At 36.3% G+C, this 18,737-nt stretch overlaps 3 protein-coding genes across 3 annotated transcripts; 1 reads left to right on the top strand and 2 right to left on the bottom strand.

The window, feature by feature from the left end:
• Positions 1 to 493: 493 nt before the first annotated feature.
• Positions 494 to 1,718, top strand: LOC116209463 (peamaclein). Its single transcript, XM_031543111.1, has 2 exons — positions 494 to 730; positions 1,240 to 1,718. The coding sequence occupies exons 1-2, from the start codon at positions 652 to 654 to the stop codon at positions 1,422 to 1,424; spliced, it is 264 nt and encodes an 87-aa protein (XP_031398971.1). The 5' UTR covers positions 494 to 651; the 3' UTR covers positions 1,425 to 1,718.
• Positions 1,719 to 2,924: 1,206 nt separating this feature from the next.
• Positions 2,925 to 8,012, bottom strand: LOC116209452 (aspartic proteinase-like protein 2). The gene is made up of 12 exons (XM_031543101.1): positions 7,647 to 8,012; positions 7,213 to 7,333; positions 6,353 to 6,780; positions 6,101 to 6,257; positions 5,402 to 5,484; positions 5,220 to 5,316; positions 4,980 to 5,052; positions 4,685 to 4,891; positions 4,290 to 4,414; positions 3,931 to 4,032; positions 3,746 to 3,843; positions 2,925 to 3,660 (listed from the first exon to the last, which is right to left on the bottom strand). Exons 1-12 carry the CDS (start codon positions 7,901 to 7,903, stop codon positions 3,489 to 3,491), a joined length of 1,920 nt encoding a protein of 639 aa, XP_031398961.1. The 5' UTR covers positions 7,904 to 8,012; the 3' UTR covers positions 2,925 to 3,488.
• Positions 8,013 to 14,272: 6,260 nt separating this feature from the next.
• LOC116197116 (pumilio homolog 12-like) lies at positions 14,273 to 17,835 on the bottom strand. The gene is made up of 5 exons (XM_031527181.1): positions 16,509 to 17,835; positions 16,246 to 16,408; positions 15,269 to 15,432; positions 14,914 to 15,172; positions 14,273 to 14,763 (listed from the first exon to the last, which is right to left on the bottom strand). Exons 1-5 carry the CDS (start codon positions 17,339 to 17,341, stop codon positions 14,605 to 14,607), a joined length of 1,578 nt encoding a protein of 525 aa, XP_031383041.1. The 5' UTR covers positions 17,342 to 17,835; the 3' UTR covers positions 14,273 to 14,604.
• Between the last annotated feature and the right edge of the window lie 902 nt (positions 17,836 to 18,737).

Raw genomic sequence — 18,737 nt, 5'->3', positions numbered from 1 at the left:
TAGGAAATTGATATCTAATCTCCTCTAGATTATTTTCCTAAAATAGAGTAAGATAATAATCTGAAATATGAAACTTAAGACTACTGACTCAAGCTAATATAGGAAATAATATCTAATTAAGAGAAACTATATTATAGCAATATAGGAAACTTAATATCTAATTAAGCTAAATTCTGCTTCTAGAGTCTTCTAGAATGTGTGTGTGGACCCGCAAATTCAAATACGAGTTGGGCTGCAATCTGAAGCACATTCCATTTTCCTGTAAAATGTTTTTTTTCCGAAACAATCCAAGCCTTAGTAGGTATTAGCTTCAAACAATAATTTTGAGGGGCAAAAAAAAAAACAAGAAGAAGAAGAAGAAGAAGAGACGCGTGTAATTAGAATTAGCCCAATTAGGTATAGGTGCATTTTATTTTATTTTTTGAATCCAATTGGCCATGATGTATATGATACGTCAAGTCCCCAGAAATGAGTATAAATAGACCCACCCACAACATCTATTGGAACCCATACAGAATTCGTTCATAGCTCATACTATTATTGCTCTCTCTCCCCTTCTACGAGCAAAAACCTATTTCTTTCATCGATCAGCCTGTGGTGATCAAATTAAATTACTGAGGTCAAATTAAGGTTCTGTTCGGGAAGAAGAAGATGAAGTTCACAGCTATGGTGCTGCTATGTGCTCTTTTCCTCAGCTCCTCTTTCTTTGAGTCCACCATGGCCGGTTCAAGTAAGATCTACTTCTCTCCTCCTGCATTCCCCATAACATAATGTATGCATGTATATGTGTGGGTATGTAATACATTAACAATATAGATATATGGTTTTTCCAAAATTATTACAGTTAATGCATGCAAAATATATATAGATCATAAGTCTTCGGAATTTTCGTTTTTTCCTTTTCTGGAATAATCATATATTATACCACACTCAGTGATGAGCATAACATAAATATGTACATATATATATACATAATATTAGTTTACTGATAATAATACATCAAAAGATTTCACCGGAAAAAATAATACATCATTAGATTTTTTCTGATCCGGAGAAAGACAGAAATTTAAACTTAGCTCTAGCACCAATAATCTCCTGCCCCTTTTCCTTTTCATTTTAGGAAAATTACTTCTTTTTTTTTCCGATTAGAAGAAAAGTTTATGAACTTATTACTGGGAGCAGAATATAAATTAATTGGTCATTTTTTTTCTTTTTTCTTTTTTTACAATTGGAGGAAAGGCTTCTGCGACTCGAAATGTGCGGTGAGGTGCTCGAAGGCGGGAGTGCAGGATAGGTGCCTCAAGTATTGCGGCATCTGCTGCGAGAAGTGCAATTGCGTTCCCTCAGGCACGTACGGCAACAAGGACGAGTGCCCTTGCTACCGTGACATGAAGAATTCCAAGGGCAAGCCCAAGTGCCCCTAAAATCCCCAAACCTATCGCGAAGATTAAATTATCATTACTCACTGAATCAATTGGATAATACATAATTCGGTGGGGGTATGGTAATATGTAATTTTACTGTTAATAATGGGTGTCCTTCAATTTCCGGAGGGAAAGGATAAATTGATCTTGTGGATGTTGGGATATATATATTATATTATGTTTTAATGTTTACATTTGCTGGGGTCATATATATGTCTCGTTGTATTTGAATGAGTTTCTATTAATATATAGGTACATATACATATATATATATATACATGTGTTTCTAGTTTATATTCTGCGGATCCTTAGTTTGAGATCTTTCTTTCTTTTTAGTTAGTTTTCATGTTCGAGTAGTTATGGTTCTCAAGCAATGGTTGCTGTCCAAAGTAGCATAACAGAAACCCATCGTGTCTGCTAAGACAACCTGTTGCTTATAGTAATAACCGATGGATTAATTCAAGTAACATTGCGTTCCTTTGCTGCTAAGGTCGATCGAATATGGTTAGTAATCAAGAGGTTGATATAGTGTAGAAGCGCATACTCTCGTCTAGCAATCAAGAGGTTACACGTTTAATACTTAATGAAAAGTTCTGAGTTACAAAATGGATTCAATTGAGAGCGTGGTACAGCTTCTCGATGAAAGTTTATTTACTGAGGCTGACAACAGACAACTCCCAAGCAGAGAACAGTAAGATTTCACTGTTGCCACTTTATGATGTTCACCACATTAATTTGACACTTTTTTTTCTTTTTTCTTTTTACAACTCGGAGCCGAAGCTCATATGGTTAGAGAAAGGAAAAAGAACAAGAAACTACATCAAGCAAAAGCCGGATATGTAAACTCCAACAAAGTCGTCAAAGAGTAGCCAATTGATACGGGTTGAAGGGTTTGAGAAGAAATAAGAATCTAGGGACAGTTAGAGTGCTATTCAAGCCTTTCAGTCTGCCGAAGCGTCGTTTTCTATTAATGTATGCCGAATCTCCACAAGCCAACTTACCATCCCTTTTAAGGGGCGATAGGAGTCAATTCGGTTCATATTTCTTTCATCTAATCTTTGCTTACAATTTCATTAACGCATTTGCACCTAATGTTTAATCAGTCGAGACTGCCAGGCATTATCTCGAACACTCTTCACAAAGGCAAATCCATGTCCACACTGACATGCGAACACGCCCCTTCCCGTCGGCAGTTATGGCCTAGGAATCCTTATTCTCACTCAAGCTCCTACCAAGTGTCGATATACTCTCAAGAGATATATCTAGGGTCGAATTTATCCTTTAAAAAAGAAGAAGATGAATTTATCCATTAAAAAAGAAGAAGATGGTTTTAGCAAACAAGGACATATAAGTAAAAAGTAATATACACGAGTGCGTCGACACGCCGATTCTCTCCGATCCCAAGTCACAATCTTCATGGCATCTAGGACAATTTATAGTTTTTAACTGATGTACGCTAACCAAATTTTCTTGATGGCACATAATCTAGACAAGATTTCATTGCGTCCATTCAATAACTTTAATCTCTCAAGCTCTACCAAAGACTTGATTACGGAACGCAACTTCAGGGGCAATGACACGTTAGTGCTGTATCCTGCATTCTCTCGAGTTATCCTATAAACTTTTGAGTATTTTCCGTACTTCAATCATAATCCCGTGACAAAATTACCATCCATGCCAACTTCAAGAGTAAGAGTTGGTACGATATTTTCGGACAATCATACACCATGCCATTTCTTCCCTGGTCCATAATCCGCAAGTTGTCTCATGCCTCCCGCACATAGCCTATGCTTCTGGACCTTATTCATGGTACAACAACAGACCTTTACATGCTGCATACATACACCATCTTCTCTCTTGAAAGCTCTCAGGGTTAATAGAAGGAAAAATCTAACATCCTGACTGAATCACAAAACTGTCTTTGCTGTAATCCCATGAAGAACATTGCATGGGCGACGTAGCGATTGATGGTCGTGATTGATCCTGTATACCTTTCCTCAAATCAGCACTTTGTGAAAAATCTGTACAGCGAGATAGCTCGGAGAAGGTGAATTCATCAAAGTCCTATAGGGGCTGTAGCTCTTGCTCGGGAACGACAGAGCCCACAGGCTTGTATGCAACAACTGACTGCTGTTTGTTCCTCCAGACGAACCAAATCCCGAATATCGATAGGTTTAGCAACACGGCTGCAGTTGCTGAAGCAGCCACCACCCAAACATGTTGATGCCACCATGTCCTGCAAGACAAAATAGATATCAGAGGTATAATGATAAGCTACAAAGAAACAGCTCTTTAGAAGATTGGAAAAAGAAGTTGCTTACTGCTTCTTTTGAGGTTCAATACTCCACTGAACCAGCTCATAATTTCCGAACCTCTCAGGAAGCTGCACATGATGGTCCCTCAATCGCATAATCATACTCTGCACACGAGAGAATGCAAGCAATTATTATGAGAAATAAAATAGAAGAACCAAAATATTTATTCGAGATTAGAGGATGAATGCTACCAAGGCCGTGCTCTTTGAAATGTACTTCGCGGATTTGGTAGGAAAAATGGCCCATTTGATGACGGATTTGTTCCCTTTGTGGGTGAAGTTCAATAATTGAACCTAAAACCAAATAATTATCATCAGCAATCAGCAGTGAAGAGGCTTTATTGAGTAGTGGTGTTCCCATGTACTTCTCACAATCTTATAGTTTAATAATACAGTGAGAAAAGTAAGCTTAATATATGTAATACCAAAGGAAAAAAGAACATAGTATTAGCATAAGAGTTTGGAATTTAGAAGATACAACAGTTGCAAATTTAGCAATAATCATATCAACAGAAGTAACCACAACTGGGAAAATCACAGTAGGAATGCACCTGTGAAGCATCAATTTCCAACTCACGGGCGATTAGCTCGGCAAGTTCAGTGAAGTTAGGGTTTTCATTAGAATCATTCCCGCTAAAGGACATGTCAAATGTTATTAGCCCCACGTGTAATTGGCCTGTGCAGGAAACCAAATGATAAGAGGATGACCCTGAAAAAAAAAAAACTAAAAGCTGCAAAACAAAGTTTAAAAGACAACTGTTTATCCATGCTGAAATCATGAGGTTGTGGTGGGTGATCAATAACATGGTAAATGTGAAAATAATAAAACCAAATTCATAGGTTGAGTTTCATCAACATTATAATTATTAGATAACAGACATCTTGATAAGGAATTTATTCCACTCATCAGAAACCATAGGTCAGTTTTCATATGATAACGTTTTACCTGCAAAATCACTTGAAGGTAATCCGCTGGGAGCCTCGCTAGGAGGCAGAACTAAGCTAGTATTATGACTCTGAGGAATTGAGTCTGAAGGAGCAGGACCATCGGCTTCTTGCTTTTTCTTCCACAATTCAGAACAATTTGTTTTCCAAAAGCCAATCTTTTTATTTTCTCGATCATAAGTAACAAGGGTATTACGAACAATGATACCTGCCAAAAAGAGTGTGTTGGATCTTTTGTCAAGTGATACAAGACCAATGATAAAAACAGATTGATACTCAGGAAAGTAAAGCCCCACCTCCAAGCAGAGTAGTTTCATCATTCTCGTTCTTAAATATTCCTAGGCAATACGCACCAGGAACCTTAGTATGCTATCAAGTACAAATGGCACCACCGGAGAAAAAGACGAGTAATATCAGATAGGATGTAACAAAAAGTTGCAAGACATAGGATAGTAGAAGAGGGTAAGAATATTTTAAATTCTTGCCCCGTGATGATAAACAAGAGCTAAGCTCAAGGCAATAGAGAGTCGAATTACCCTGAATAAGTAGTTCTCAGGAGACAATGACAATTTTCTACCATTTTTGAAAACCATGTCAACCTCTGGAAATGCTTGCGATAGATGAGAGGCCTTCCTGAAAACAGGTCAAGCGGAAATATCAGGAAAATATACTTAACGAAGAACTCCAAGACATTTAAATACATAGTCCAGAGCATTACCATCCAGCCCCAGCAAAACATATATCATGATAATGAGGGTCAGGCCCTGGAATCTGTTTTAGTGAAAGGACGTTCTTTATAATCTGCAAAGAGAAATGCAGAGAAGATCACTTTAAACTAGCATTGCGCCAGATATTGGCATTTATCCAGATGATATATGTGCTTGGAAGACAGCCTAATCTAGGGCTAAAAGAAAAATCAGATGTGGCTAACAAGATCAAAGGATCTAGTCCCTCAAAAAGATCTACACTGTTAAAAAGCAAGGGAAGGGCTACACATGCAAGAAGTTAAGGTAAACCTCCTGATGGAACAGCAAAGATGAAACCAAACATAATTTTCCTTTGGGGAACTATAAGCCTTAACCTCAATTAAATCCTGGAAAATCTTCAGTATAAGATCTATTGGGAGTCTTCAGCCTTATGAAGGCACAAAAGATGATCAATTCATATACATAGTAGAGACATTTTATCAGATCAACAATCCCGCCAATTTATAGCCAACATTTTTCCCAGGATCAACGTGAAGAAATAGCTTACAACCAAAAACTGCGTCTTAAATATATTTATCATTATAAGAACCGAAATATTTATAATTTGTCTGATTGGTACAACAGTCAGCTACGTTGTTCATTGATGCAATGAATGCCCATTAAACCACTGTATGATAGATTATGTATATAACTCATGCCAAATATCTTACCGCATCCTTGAATGCAACAAATGCTGTAGCTGGTAAGTAAGCATATGTAGTTCCACTGTCCAAGACTGTTCCATGCCTTCCATTAAAGGTACTTGATTTCAATTTCAACGGCTTCCCAGCAACATGAATCTCCTTCATCTCGAGGTTGTAATAAGGACTGTTAACATCCAAAGACTAAAGTAAATTTGTGAGATGCACTAAAACAGCATTTCGTATTCCCATCAAGTGATTACCATATTGTGAAAATCCTACCTCCGGTGAGGATCTGAATGTGAGAATACCATATCAGCGGGAGGTGGAATTGCTCCGAGAATCATTGCCCCACCACCCACACCCATTCCACCATAGCACAGAGAGAAAGAGTCACTGATCACACCTTTCTGAACGAGCTGATTGACAATGCTGAGGGAGCCTCGTCCCAGGCCCATTATGCCATCAGCCCGCTGTTTATAGAGATCACCAGTTTCCATGTTTTCGCATCCAAAAAGAGCACGCTGAGGCAAGAGCGCACTCTCATTACCAAAGGAAATAATATCATTGCTCAGTACGCCGCTGCTGGAGCTCATCTCAGCATACCGTCTTTCATAAGTGCATTGCTTTCCTTCACTGTCACAATAGCACTGGGAATTGCACTTGACAGGTTGATAGGTGCTGGACAACTCGGGTTGAAATCTCGGGTCCTAGCTTAAGCCAGTGTTAGTGTTAATATTTGCATGGCCAAAAACACAACATTCTATCAAGTCAGAACTTAGAAGGCTTTACCAAATAATTTAAGTAAGAATTTCACCACTTTTAGTATTGAAAACAATAAATAAATGGAACATCTTTCTGTTATGTCTCATGTATTAAAAGCTTTTCAGTATCCAAAAAGCCATCTCATGGGCAATCAAAACTTCCGCGATGATTTCCATTTGTCGGGTATATGATAGTATATATGGAATTAGAGTCCACGGAGAAAACGAAAGCTAACAATTACTTCCCAAAAGTTCACTAGACAACAAGTAAATTGCTGAACCAGCCAGTAAGTTCGTAACTAAAACAGACCACAACTGTCCAGCCCGGAGGAAATAAATACACCTAATTCAAACACAAGATTAGGACAGTGAGATGACCTGATGCTCCCCGCACTGCTTGCAATTGGAGCAAGGCACATACATGACCGTACTTCCCGTGTCGACGATCAGGGCAAACTCCTGAGGCGGCGTTCCGATATACAGCCTTGTTGTGTAGTAACTACAAATCAACATAAACATCTACCAGTCAGTTTAAAACTGACAATTTCAATTACATCGAAACCCAATTTTGCTTACTGATTAAATCTGAAACTTTAGATGCTTTGATCGTCACTTCATCTACAAGAGGCTCATTAATGAAAGACTGACACAGAATTTACGACCAAATAGAGAAGCAAATTCAGATTTCATTCGACGAGTAGAGCATATATGCCCAATCGCAAGATGTGATTTTACATTCATTATTATTTATTACTACAGTATCCAACGAAACTACCGGTAAGAAAAGGCGGGGAGAGAAAAAGAACATCTACCCATTAGAGAGGAGGTCGTCGTAGAGGCGCATGCGAGCGTTCGGCTTGCCGCGGGGCTCGGAGCCGTGGAGGAGGCGCCGCCTGTGGTGGTCCCTGTCGGAGGGGGACGAGTGGCGGGGAGTGAGGGAAAGAGGCAGAATCAGCGGGCGAGGGCGATCGGTTGAGCTGGTGAGGAGGTCGGTCGGGCTCGCGGGGCCGATTAAGGAGAAGGAGACGAGGAGAGGGGCGAGCAGAGACCAAGGAGAAGACCGGGCCATGGAGAGCCTCTGCTGCAGATGGCAGAGGAAAGGGAACACACACAAGTTGTCAAACGAGGAAGAAAGGGTGCACTTGTAAGAGACGTCTTCGGTTCGGCAGTCGCGAAAAGGTTTCGTGTCGTTATTATACTTATATTAACTAGTCCTTTAACCCGCGTCCGGCTCTTTCTTTTGCACGTTACATGTACATACATATGTTTATATACACCTCATCAACCCTCTTTTCTTAGTTTCATTAATTGAGAAGCAGTGGAAATATTTGATTAGGCTCGAGGATTGGTGAGAAGTTAGTCAACCAAGCATTAATATATGGAATGCAAATGGACATTCGATCACGAGGTGGGGTTCAACGATACTTTATAAGGAGCTGATGATTCTTAGATAAAGCTCTCACGATTTATCTTTTTTAGTTTTATATATTATATCTAAATATATAGATTCACGGGGACTAGAGTTTTTGAATGATAATTAAATTTTAGATTTCATTTACTTTTATTAGTTTTAGCATTCATATTTGTTTTTATTGCTTTGTCGAAAATTCCTCTAACTTGTAATCATAACATGCACATACAAATTCAAGGATCTAGCTATTTCTGACCAAAATATTCAAGTAGTTGATGAAGATATAATACATATTAACGCCTCGAATTTAACAAACATATATATATATATATATATACACATACATATGATAAAGTAAAAGATAATTTTATAAAAAAATAATTTGTTATAAAAGTTTGTGAATTTCGAAAAACTGAAAATAAAGCAAGAGTATAATAGATATATTAATACCACGTGTATTTTTTTTTCCAGTGGCCCTTAATAAACGTTAATAAAGTAATCGTTTGTTCGGTGAAAAATTCATTTTTAATGGAAAAATTCTAAAACTTTTGAAATATATTTAAAGTGTTTGTGTTATTGAGAGTATAATAGATATATTGATAAAAGTACAAACATAAATATGTAAAGAATAAGGACATGTTTTCTTTAATAGCCCCACAAACTAATTCATATTTTTATTATGTACATCACACCATCTAACCATATAATTTTTTTAAGAAAAAAGAGAGAATAGAGTTTTTTAATATTCTATCCTAATAATCCTCATTGCGTGACACACAGTTAAAAGGGAGAGTTCCCCTTTGAACTCTCCTTTAACTTAAGTACCAATATTAAAAACCCACGCTTTATTGCGATCTTCAAGTTCATATTGATGATTGTTTATATTTAACTCAAACATTCAAGGATATATTGATTTGATTATTGGATAAAAATATTAGTCTTCAAATTTTTCTAATTTTCTATTTTCATCATAAACCATTCTCAGAGTTGAACATTATTCTCAATTTTTTTAATTGTTCACTTTTAGCCCTCTATCATTTTTCTTTTCTCCAAAATATATATATATACTTGAAAAAGAAACCCGTGCGATGCTGCATAATAGTTTTATGAAAAAAATTTATATTTCAAATTCACATTTTTATCATATAAATTATAAAATTATTGTGATTTTATTAAGCTTTTTGTATTTTTAAATTCACAATCTCGTGTTACATCCCCTTGATGATTATTAAAGTAGGAATCATATAAAAGAATTTGGAAAAAAAAGCTAAATATTCATTTGCCCAAAGTTGGTTGTAAGAGTTTTTTTTTTAATTTAGAGAAAGACGGAAGAATAGATTTTTTAAATTATTTTTTGAAGAGTCGCCATTTGAATGACATGTGGCTTAAGGAGAGTGCTCATTTGGCGCTCTTCTTTAACTTAATGTATAGATATAGATATAGATATAGATATAGATATAAATATATATTATTATCATTATTATTATTATTTTATTATTAAGATATTAGATATAAATAATTAGTTAAATCAAAGGTCACATTTGGTCGACTTAATATAACAGCGGATAGGATTTTTCAAATTCTTATCTGGTTTTTGGTGACGATTAGGACTGGAAATAGAGGAGGATTGGATCAGATTATTCTTTAAGGCCCAAATCCGACTGAGGAGGTGGATTAGGCCCAGATAAGGAAATGATTTTGAGCTAAATGACAGAATTACTCCTCCATTGGAATCGAAATTTCAAAACTATGCCATCCATCTAAATCAGATAATGAACATCGGAGAAGGGTGGTGGAGTCTTCCGCGGGCAACCACCGACCTGATCGAGGTCGCCCACTAGTCCAAAGGTCGTCGGGACCTCACCACCCAAGTCAAAGAGAAAGAAGAGAGAGAGACAGGCGGTGGAGGCCCCGCGTCGGCCACTACAGCCCAGGTGAGGTCCTAGCAATCTCGGGGTTGGCCAACGACCTCGATTAGGTCGGTGATTGCTAACAAAGGGCACAACCACCCTTCTCTCGGTTCCGCGATTTTTTCAAGGCTTCGTCTCTTTTTTTTTCGAATTTTTTGTTATTAAAATTTTAATTTAATATTAGAATATTAATCTATTTATCTTTTTGGCCAATTAATCTATTTATATGAAAATTGAAAAAAAAAATTGTAAGGCATTCATGTCATTTCATCTTGATATCCGAAACCTAAACCTCCACATGCACCAAACATTTTATAGGATATTTTTAATCCTAAGGATTTGAATCATCTCCCATCCTCTTCATATAGCCTATCCTCTTTGGTCGACCAAACATAGCAAAAGAGAATGTCTCGAGCTGGTTAGGTGGCTTCGTTCATAATGTTGGGTTTGCTTCTTCCGTGTTCGCCAAGCTGTGAGTTGTGCGAACCAGGCTCCATATGACTTGGGACTGGGGACATCAGAGAGTAATTTTAGAGGTGGACTCCGAGGTTGCTTTTAGTTTACAATCCGCGAGGCATCTTAGAGGTGTCTGGTCTGGTGCTCTTGTCTGTGACATTTACGAATTATTGCCTCGTGATTGGACAGTCATCACTCATCGTATCTATCGTGAAGAAAATGTGTGTACAAACTGACTATGTAATTTTTCCTTTTTATTGCCTGTTGGTTTTCATAAGTTGAGCGATTGCCCAGCTAGGCTGTGTTTATTGCTGTTTGTTGATGCTTCAAGGATCTCTATGCCCCGTTATTGTATTGCTTAGACTTTTCTAATCATATTTAGGGCTTCGGGCCCCTTTCATCCCCGGGAAAAGAAAAATCAAAGGGAATGTCTAGGCTTTGTTTGTCTATTACCTTATCTTTTCTTAACTAATCTTTTGCCCGATTCATTGTACATGTCCGTTTTCATGCATCTTTGAATTATTTGTCACTTCCATTTTTTATACTTCAAAATACCAACATTCTTATAAAAATAATAATAATTTCAAAGTTTCAAATGATACTTCAATAATTTTTGTAAAATTTTAGTATGTTAAATAGTTCAATAATAATTCACAACTGATCATTTTAATTCATTCACATCATATATTTACATTAATTATCAATATAAATTTATTATATATATAGTTTAAAAATTATAATACAAATTTATGACGTCTTTATTTTTAATTTACTTTTTAATTTTATTTATGATCATAAGTTTATAGAGCGGCATTACAATTTCTTTTCTAAGATCATAAGTGAATACATTAGTTTTCTATAACCTTCTTTTTTTGAAATTTTATATATTATCAATTAATTTCTTATAGTATTTTTATCTTTTAAGGGGCATGTGTTTATTTTAACTCATTTATTTATCATTTCATATAAAAATTACTTCGATCTTTTGAGACATATATACTTCTTAACACAATAAAATATTAAGATTAATTTCAAATTCCATACAATAATCAATCAACAAAATTAGATTAATTTTCAAGAGTTGAGTTATTTTACAACTAATCATACTAATCACCAGACGAATTTTTAATATTAGAACAAAACTTGATTATACATTTTATTGTAATAATTTTAATCTTCTAAAGATATTATATTTATATCCAATTAATGCATATTGTAAGTATAATAATATATATATAAAATATAGATATCCACGTTATTTTTAAAATAATGGTAAAATATTCACTAGGAGAATTAATTATGTGAACAGTTTTTATATATACATCAATCAATATATATATATATATATATATAAAGTTGCATTCCCATAATAAATAGAGTTCAAAAAGTAATTTTTTTTATATAGTATGAGGTGATAAAGGTAAATGTCTAAATAAACAATTATAAATGTATATACAATTAGGACTAAACTAGTAAATGCATATAAATCATTAAATACTTCATAAATTTATTATACAAGCACATTCTTGATGTAAATATATATTCTTAAAATTTATTTATAAAAAATTCAACTCCTTAAAATAAATATCTATTAAAAGCTTTTTGTCATAAATAGGAACTAAAAGAATAATCTATTATATGCAATAAGTATGTTTCAATATAGAACACTTTTGAAATAGTAATTGACCAATCCATTTAAAAATAGATGATTTGCACTTCTTTTTTTACAAAATACATGGAGGTCATCTATTACAATTTGTTAATTTTTAAAAATTCATGTAAACATAACCACTTTAAGCAATAAACCATGCATCGCACTGGTAAAAAGGCTAATATATATAGTAAAGAATAATTGGCACATGAAATATGCATTCTTTATTTTATTATTAAATCAAATAAAAGTAAAAATATAAAATGTGTATAATATGCATATAGTATTTTAAGTATCTAAACTCCGTAAATCATGAAAAAAAGAGAACTTATGATCATAACAATATATTCTTTATAAATTGATTAGTTAACAAAAAGTTAATATAGTCACTTATTTGATTAAAACTCGGAATATCCAAAGCATTTGACTAAAAAATGTATGCAATATTTACAATGGGTTATAGTTAAATAACTTAATCGATGAATCATAAAAATTACAATTTGTGGCCTCAAAAGTTTAATTTTGACAACTTAATTTGTTAGAACAACAAAATATTGTTGCTAACTAACTTAAAATATAAATACTGAAACACTTGATCCTGAAAATTTTTAATATGCGAATTACTTCAATTATTTATATGATTTTATATATGCATGTATATGTCTATAAATTGTATTTATAAAGTGGGTGATCTAGGTAAAATACGTGTACAATATATAAATATATGTTTATGTTATATTTATATCAACTATCAAGTGAACCACGTTAGAAGTGTTTCTTTTTTTATATATTTAAAAAATATTACTAAAGTAATTATCCAAAAAAAAAGAAAAAAACTTTGTAATAATTGAGACTGAGACTGAGACTTTTCTCTATTTTATTATGTTTAAATATTTACAGATGAAGTCAGTACATTGGGAGGTTAAAATAACTGAGATAGAAATTAAAGCATGTCCAGAAAATTAGAAAAAAACTCAAGGGAATATCAATCCTATTGAAATCTTGTGTGAAACGTTCACTTAAGCTTAAAATATAAGCAATGGTGCACTTATATTACGTAATTAAGGCGTCACATATTATGTTAAAAGCATTACAATACATAAACATGATGTATTTTTATCTGAAAAATATATGTATTAAATCATGTATGTCTCTTCATTGCTAATATATAAAGAAAATAATGCTAAAAAATGTATAAATAGAACTTTGAGACATATAATAAAGCACATAAATTTTTTTTTGTTAAATAGGAGGCTCATGAGTATAGTATATGAAATCAAGCATAGAAATTATATACTAATATTATAAATATAATTGGTTTTACTAATTTTGGTTAATAACTTAAGTAAAAATCTCGTGCAACGCACTGCTAAACACTAGTATCGATTGATTATTCTAGCCTATTTAATATGATACATATGGTATAAATGTTAGTTATTTTTCTATATATTGAATGATATAAATTAAATTATCAAATAAACATATGTTCGTATGAAAAGTATTGTTTTTTCTTTATAAGAAAAATTGAAAATTTCAACCATATTGATAATTGGGCTTCTTAAGTATCCATAACCTTGGAAAGGGTACGCATTGTATTATGTAATATGAACATCTCTACATTAGTCGGGCTTGAAGTTACGGATGCTTTCAGTAGACATGAATCTGGCACTCTTTATCCTCGAGAAAAGACGATAAGAGATGCCCAAAAACCCGAATGTGTATTAAGTATTCTCTGGTTACACAACCACGACTATGCGAATCCCGTATCTGGTAGGACAGAATAATAGACTTTCCCAATGGTCTGAACTTAGAAATTGGATTCCAATGGAAATAGCTTGTAAAGGGCCTATTGGACTTCCCCTGGTGACGGAAAATATGCCTTATTTTTGCCCTTTTCCAGAAACAACACGGTTGTCTCCATTAAGGCAAAACGATTTCGACTTATACACCTGCAAAGCTTTCGGGTTTCCTGGCCATAAACAGGATGATCATTCGTCAAGATGAAGAATATGACTGCACATCTAGGAGGCGATATTAGAATTACAACTTGAAACAAAAGGGCCTACATATAATAAAGTCACCGCAAAATCAACAGCAGGACGTGTACAGTTTCTCTATACTCACTGTGACAGCTTCACCAACCAACCTCGGATGTCTCTAAAATCCTAAAGGGGGTGTTAACTCCAATTCCTACTAGTCCTAGTCCAAGAATCAATGCCAAAAACTGCTGTTACACTATATATAGCACAGAGCGGTGCTCAAAAGCACAAAATCAGTGTCTCATACAGGGAAGTAAAGGACAATATCTGCACAACACATCGAGGTTGAGACAGGGACCTCAACTAGAACCTCTTGAGAGCTGCAGCTGTGTCGGGGAGCAGTAGCTTAGCCTTCCCGAGCCGAGTGGCCGCTTTCTTCCCATGGAAGTGACCATTAATTAACTTGGCATTTCTCTGAATAATACCCTGGAGCATGTGGAAGATAGCGTCGAACCCCTTACTCTGCACGCAACCGACAGAGGTGCCATGGTAGAAAGATCAGAGCAAGTCTTTTCGTCTATTCTCCCGAAAATCACAACTCTAAATTTGATTCTAGAGTGGAAAACAGAAAGAGGAGAAAAAATAAGAGATGAGATTGCAATAGGTACTGACCCTGGAAACTTCCACAGCTGATGTGAAGACATAATTCCCGAATGGATCCAGAAACACTGCCATGGGGATAGGATCTCTCAGCAACTCATCCAGAATCACAATAAAGTGCTCTATTCCTGATTCTCTAAAGCAGCACTCCACCACGTTACTTGCATACTTATCACAGGAAAGAAACACAAAATTCCCCTCTAATTGCTTGATGAGAGCGGTAGTGAATCCTGGCACTTTAAGCTTCAATATGTGCTGCACCACATAGTTTCTGAAGGAAAAGAGAACGGCAAAGAGAAACAGCATCAGGCCAAGATCATTGAATTGAAGAGCTGAAGAAGGGTAGAAAAGATGAGAAGAAACAAACCCGTATTCGTTCATGGAAAGGTAAAGGGCCTGAGCAATTATTGCATCAACCAGCATTTTTCTCTGCTCTCCCCGAGTGTAGTCGACACACTTCTGTATCACGCAGCACCCACTTCTATCAGTTGAAATACAGTCACAGTTTTCCGCCACTTCTCTGTAAAGGAACTGCAAGAATAAATAGTGACACACCGGTCAAAGAACATGAGAACAGTTTTAGAACTCCAATTATAGCTTCAATAGACAAACAAGTTGCTGCAGAAACTTCATTTAGATACGTTGCCCAATTACATCTTCATTAGTTTATTGAAGTGCTTTCACTATCTGTGGACTTTGCTTCATTCCTTTATATAGGAAGCATGAAAAATGGCGTTTTATATTATAAAAGTTCTTTTAAGGCCCACTCTCTCTTTTTTATATATAAAACTAAAAGTACATGTCTATGGTACATTTGAAGGGCCCAAAAATCACGGGCCTAATTCGAAAGGGCAAACCATTTATTTGCATAGAAACAAACAAGTCCATATTGTACCATAAACACAGTCAGGCAAATTGGTCAAATTGTTACAAAGTCAGCAGTTTGTGTCTTTCCAAAGTCACAACAAGTTCTTCTATTGATGCATAAATAAATTTCAGTTGTAGCGTCCCGGCAATTGTTTCAGTCTAATTGCTTCTGATAAGATGAAACAGCACTTAAACGTTCTATGACAAGGTATTGAAATCTACCGTGAACTTTGAACACATTGACAGAATAACTCATAGCCCAAGGAGCATAGTTTGGGGACACTGTCAAATGTCATAAAAGGTGAACAAGGATCTATCAACTCATAAATATAGGCAAACACTCTGAGATGCAAATGTGAGAACACCACAATGGTTAGATATCCAAGTGTTGTTGCCGATTAATATGTAAGACATCAACTACATCAATCGATCTAACAGTGAGTACTTGTAATTGGAGAAGTAGCAGAGCAGCTTTACCTCATTATCTTCATTAGAGAACTTTTCCAAGCAATGCGTGATCACATGACGACCATTCGGGTTCTTAACTAGCTCAGCCACTTTCTGAGCAATAGTCGATAATAAAACAGTTTTTATATGCGGAGTTGTAGCGTTGTCCAACAATTTCTGAATGACCCGAGTTCTGCCACAAGAGGAACACAAGCATTAAGGCAATCACTTCTAACAAATGAGTCCTAGGCTGAAGAGATAAACCGGGCATTAGCAATCCAATAAAACAGTACCCATATTGATCACAACAAATGTAGAAAATCAGTGGAGCTTCTCCAGCAGTCAGCATCAAAGTGATCAGATTCCTCTGCTGCTCACTGCAGAGCTCAATGAACTGCTGGACGACATAGTTCCCGCACTTATGAGTCGTCAAGACAACAAAATCTTCTATGATCTCCCGAAATAGAATCTGGATTTCCTCCTCATCTAAGCCCTGCTCGATCTTCCACTGCAAAGCCTTACACCTATCCTGGTCACAGGCTACCTCAGCTATTCTCCCCTGCAGGCTCCTTAAACCCGGGCAAACGTATGTCAGCGGTGAATATGTTCTGTTGTGCCTATTAGGCCAAAAGCAATTCGTGTTTGCACCAACAGTCCAATCTATTTGGCCCGAGGAATCGCAAAACAGACCGGCTCCATTCCGGTGATACTCGGCATAATGGTTAAGCACTGCGGACTGAAATCTTGGAGAACAGACAGGATTAGCGTAAACAGGAGACCCCGGCATGGACCTGTAAGGCCCATAATCAAGCCCAAGGGTGCTGTCACCATCGGCAGCGCCATTGCCGAAGCTCAGCATCTCCAGCCGACGAGCAGTATCGTCAATCAAGGAAAACGGTTGGAGAACCCCTGCGAGCTCGTCGCCCAAAAGATAGTCCATCGGCTCGCGGGGGCGGTACACGGGGCGAGCGGCGGACTCTAGGGTGGCCGGGCCTAGGGTTTGATCAGCGTAGGGTCCGTCAAGAAAAGACCTTCGTGGGGAGCTAGGGTTTGACTTGACCGTCCGGGGCTTCCGCAACCAGTAGCCGGAGCCAGAGGGCCCCTCTCCATCTCCGCCTCCGTTCATATTGTACGGTGAGCTGGGGGTGCTTCGCTCCGACAAGAAGGCGAGAAGGGGAAGGGTTTAATGGGGGTTTTGGGGTTGTGGGTTTTTGATGGGAAGCAAGCCAAGAGATTCCGGGGAGCGATTACTTAAAGGTGGAGGGAGCGGCAAAGAGATAAGAGGCGATATATTTTCCGACAAAGAAGACTATATCTGAGAGAGAGAAACGGAGAAGATATCGCTCTTCAGAAGCGGAGAGGATTAGAGAGAGAAAGAGAGAGACATGGAGGGAGGAGGAGGAGGAGGAGGAGACTGCAAAAGACTGATGAGGGAGGAGGAAACATGGGGGTGGGGCGTCTCGGTCTGCAGAGAGAGAGAGAGAGAGAGGGAAGAGGGGAGAGGGAAGAGGGAGAGAGAGAGTTTGCATGCAATTTATGGAAAGGTTTCATGAACGAGGAAGGAGGGAGGAGAGAGAAAGAGACAGAGACAAAGAGAGAGAATAATGGGGTGTGGTTTGTTTGTTGATACGCGGCGTTTGTTATAAGACTGTCAAGGCCTCTTGGTCCTTTGACCAATTGCGTCCCCCTCTTTGGGTTTTCTTTTCCTCCCTTTTTTTATTTTTACCTTTTCTTTTCCTTTCTTCCTTTTCTTTTCCTCAAACATGTATACATATATATATATATATATTCTCTATTCTTTCTTATGAGATATAATTAGTGAAATCGATCAAAAAAAGATATATAATTAGTGAAATTACACTTTTTTTTTTCTTATTTGATAACCGAGAGCGTCCAAGATTCGCTCGATTAATCTATAGATGCCGAGAACTCCATGTTATGCCCGAAATGGATAAATTGGACCAAGTGACCTAGTAGATAGCCTCATGGGGTTTTGAACTTAAAATAGGTTGGCTACTTCCTTACCACCAAGCCAAATTTCTCGAGATTTTCTTTTATATTTACCCGCAAACGAGTTACTTTTACTAATGAGAATACGTCTAAATTCTTGTTTCATTCAGAATTTTTGTTAGAGATAAATTATGGGTGAAAAAGTGCATCCAAAAGATATTTTCCTTTAATGTAATTTCTCCTAAGTTGATACCTTTTTTCTTTCGCAAGAGTTTCCAAATGAGATTTATTTTGTGTGGAGAGTACATCTAAACTATGCGTGAAGATGTTTTCTTTTCAACATAATTATTCCCGATAAGTTGATATCTCTCCCGTGGACTTGTAGTTTGCCCGATTCCATGGCACATAGTGAATGTTAGAAAATCATTATCCGATTTTAAGTACTGCCATAAAAATCGTCATTCGATTTTCAATACTTATACAATCCTTTCTAATCATGATATATTGTAATATTCGAGAGGTATTTGAATTGTGAAAATGTGATTTAATATTTTGTGAACAGTAAAATCATG

This window comes from Punica granatum, chromosome 1 (genome assembly GCF_007655135.1).
Source record: "Punica granatum isolate Tunisia-2019 chromosome 1, ASM765513v2, whole genome shotgun sequence".
NCBI lineage: Eukaryota > Viridiplantae > Streptophyta > Magnoliopsida > Myrtales > Lythraceae > Punica > Punica granatum.
The sequence above is the reverse complement of the archived record's forward strand: the minus strand, read 5'-3'. Positions and strand labels throughout refer to the sequence as shown.

What these genes read in the sequence shown, in the direction of transcription:
- LOC116209463 (XM_031543111.1), top strand. Translation starts at nt 652, where the DNA reads ATGAAGTTCACAGCTATGGTGCTGCTATGTGCTCTTTTCCTCAGCTCC. An exon ending in GTCCACCATGGCCGGTTCAA is followed by an intron (nt 731 to 1,239) that starts GTAAGATCTACT and finishes ATTGGAGGAAAG; the next exon opens with GCTTCTGCGACTCGAAATGT.
- LOC116197116 (XM_031527181.1), bottom strand. Translation starts at nt 17,341, where the DNA reads ATGAACGGAGGCGGAGATGGAGAGGGGCCCTCTGGCTCCGGCTACTGG. An exon ending in ATTTGTTGTGATCAATATGG is followed by an intron (nt 16,409 to 16,508) that starts GTACTGTTTTAT and finishes CTCTTGTGGCAG; the next exon opens with AACTCGGGTCATTCAGAAAT. An exon ending in TCTCTAATGAAGATAATGAG is followed by an intron (nt 15,433 to 16,245) that starts GTAAAGCTGCTC and finishes TTATTCTTGCAG; the next exon opens with TTCCTTTACAGAGAAGTGGC.
- LOC116209452 (XM_031543101.1), bottom strand. Translation starts at nt 7,903, where the DNA reads ATGGCCCGGTCTTCTCCTTGGTCTCTGCTCGCCCCTCTCCTCGTCTCC. An exon ending in AGCAGTGCGGGGAGCATCAG is followed by an intron (nt 6,781 to 7,212) that starts GTCATCTCACTG and finishes GGCTTAAGCTAG; the next exon opens with GACCCGAGATTTCAACCCGA. An exon ending in CATTCAGATCCTCACCGGAG is followed by an intron (nt 6,258 to 6,352) that starts GTAGGATTTTCA and finishes GGATGTTAACAG; the next exon opens with TCCTTATTACAACCTCGAGA.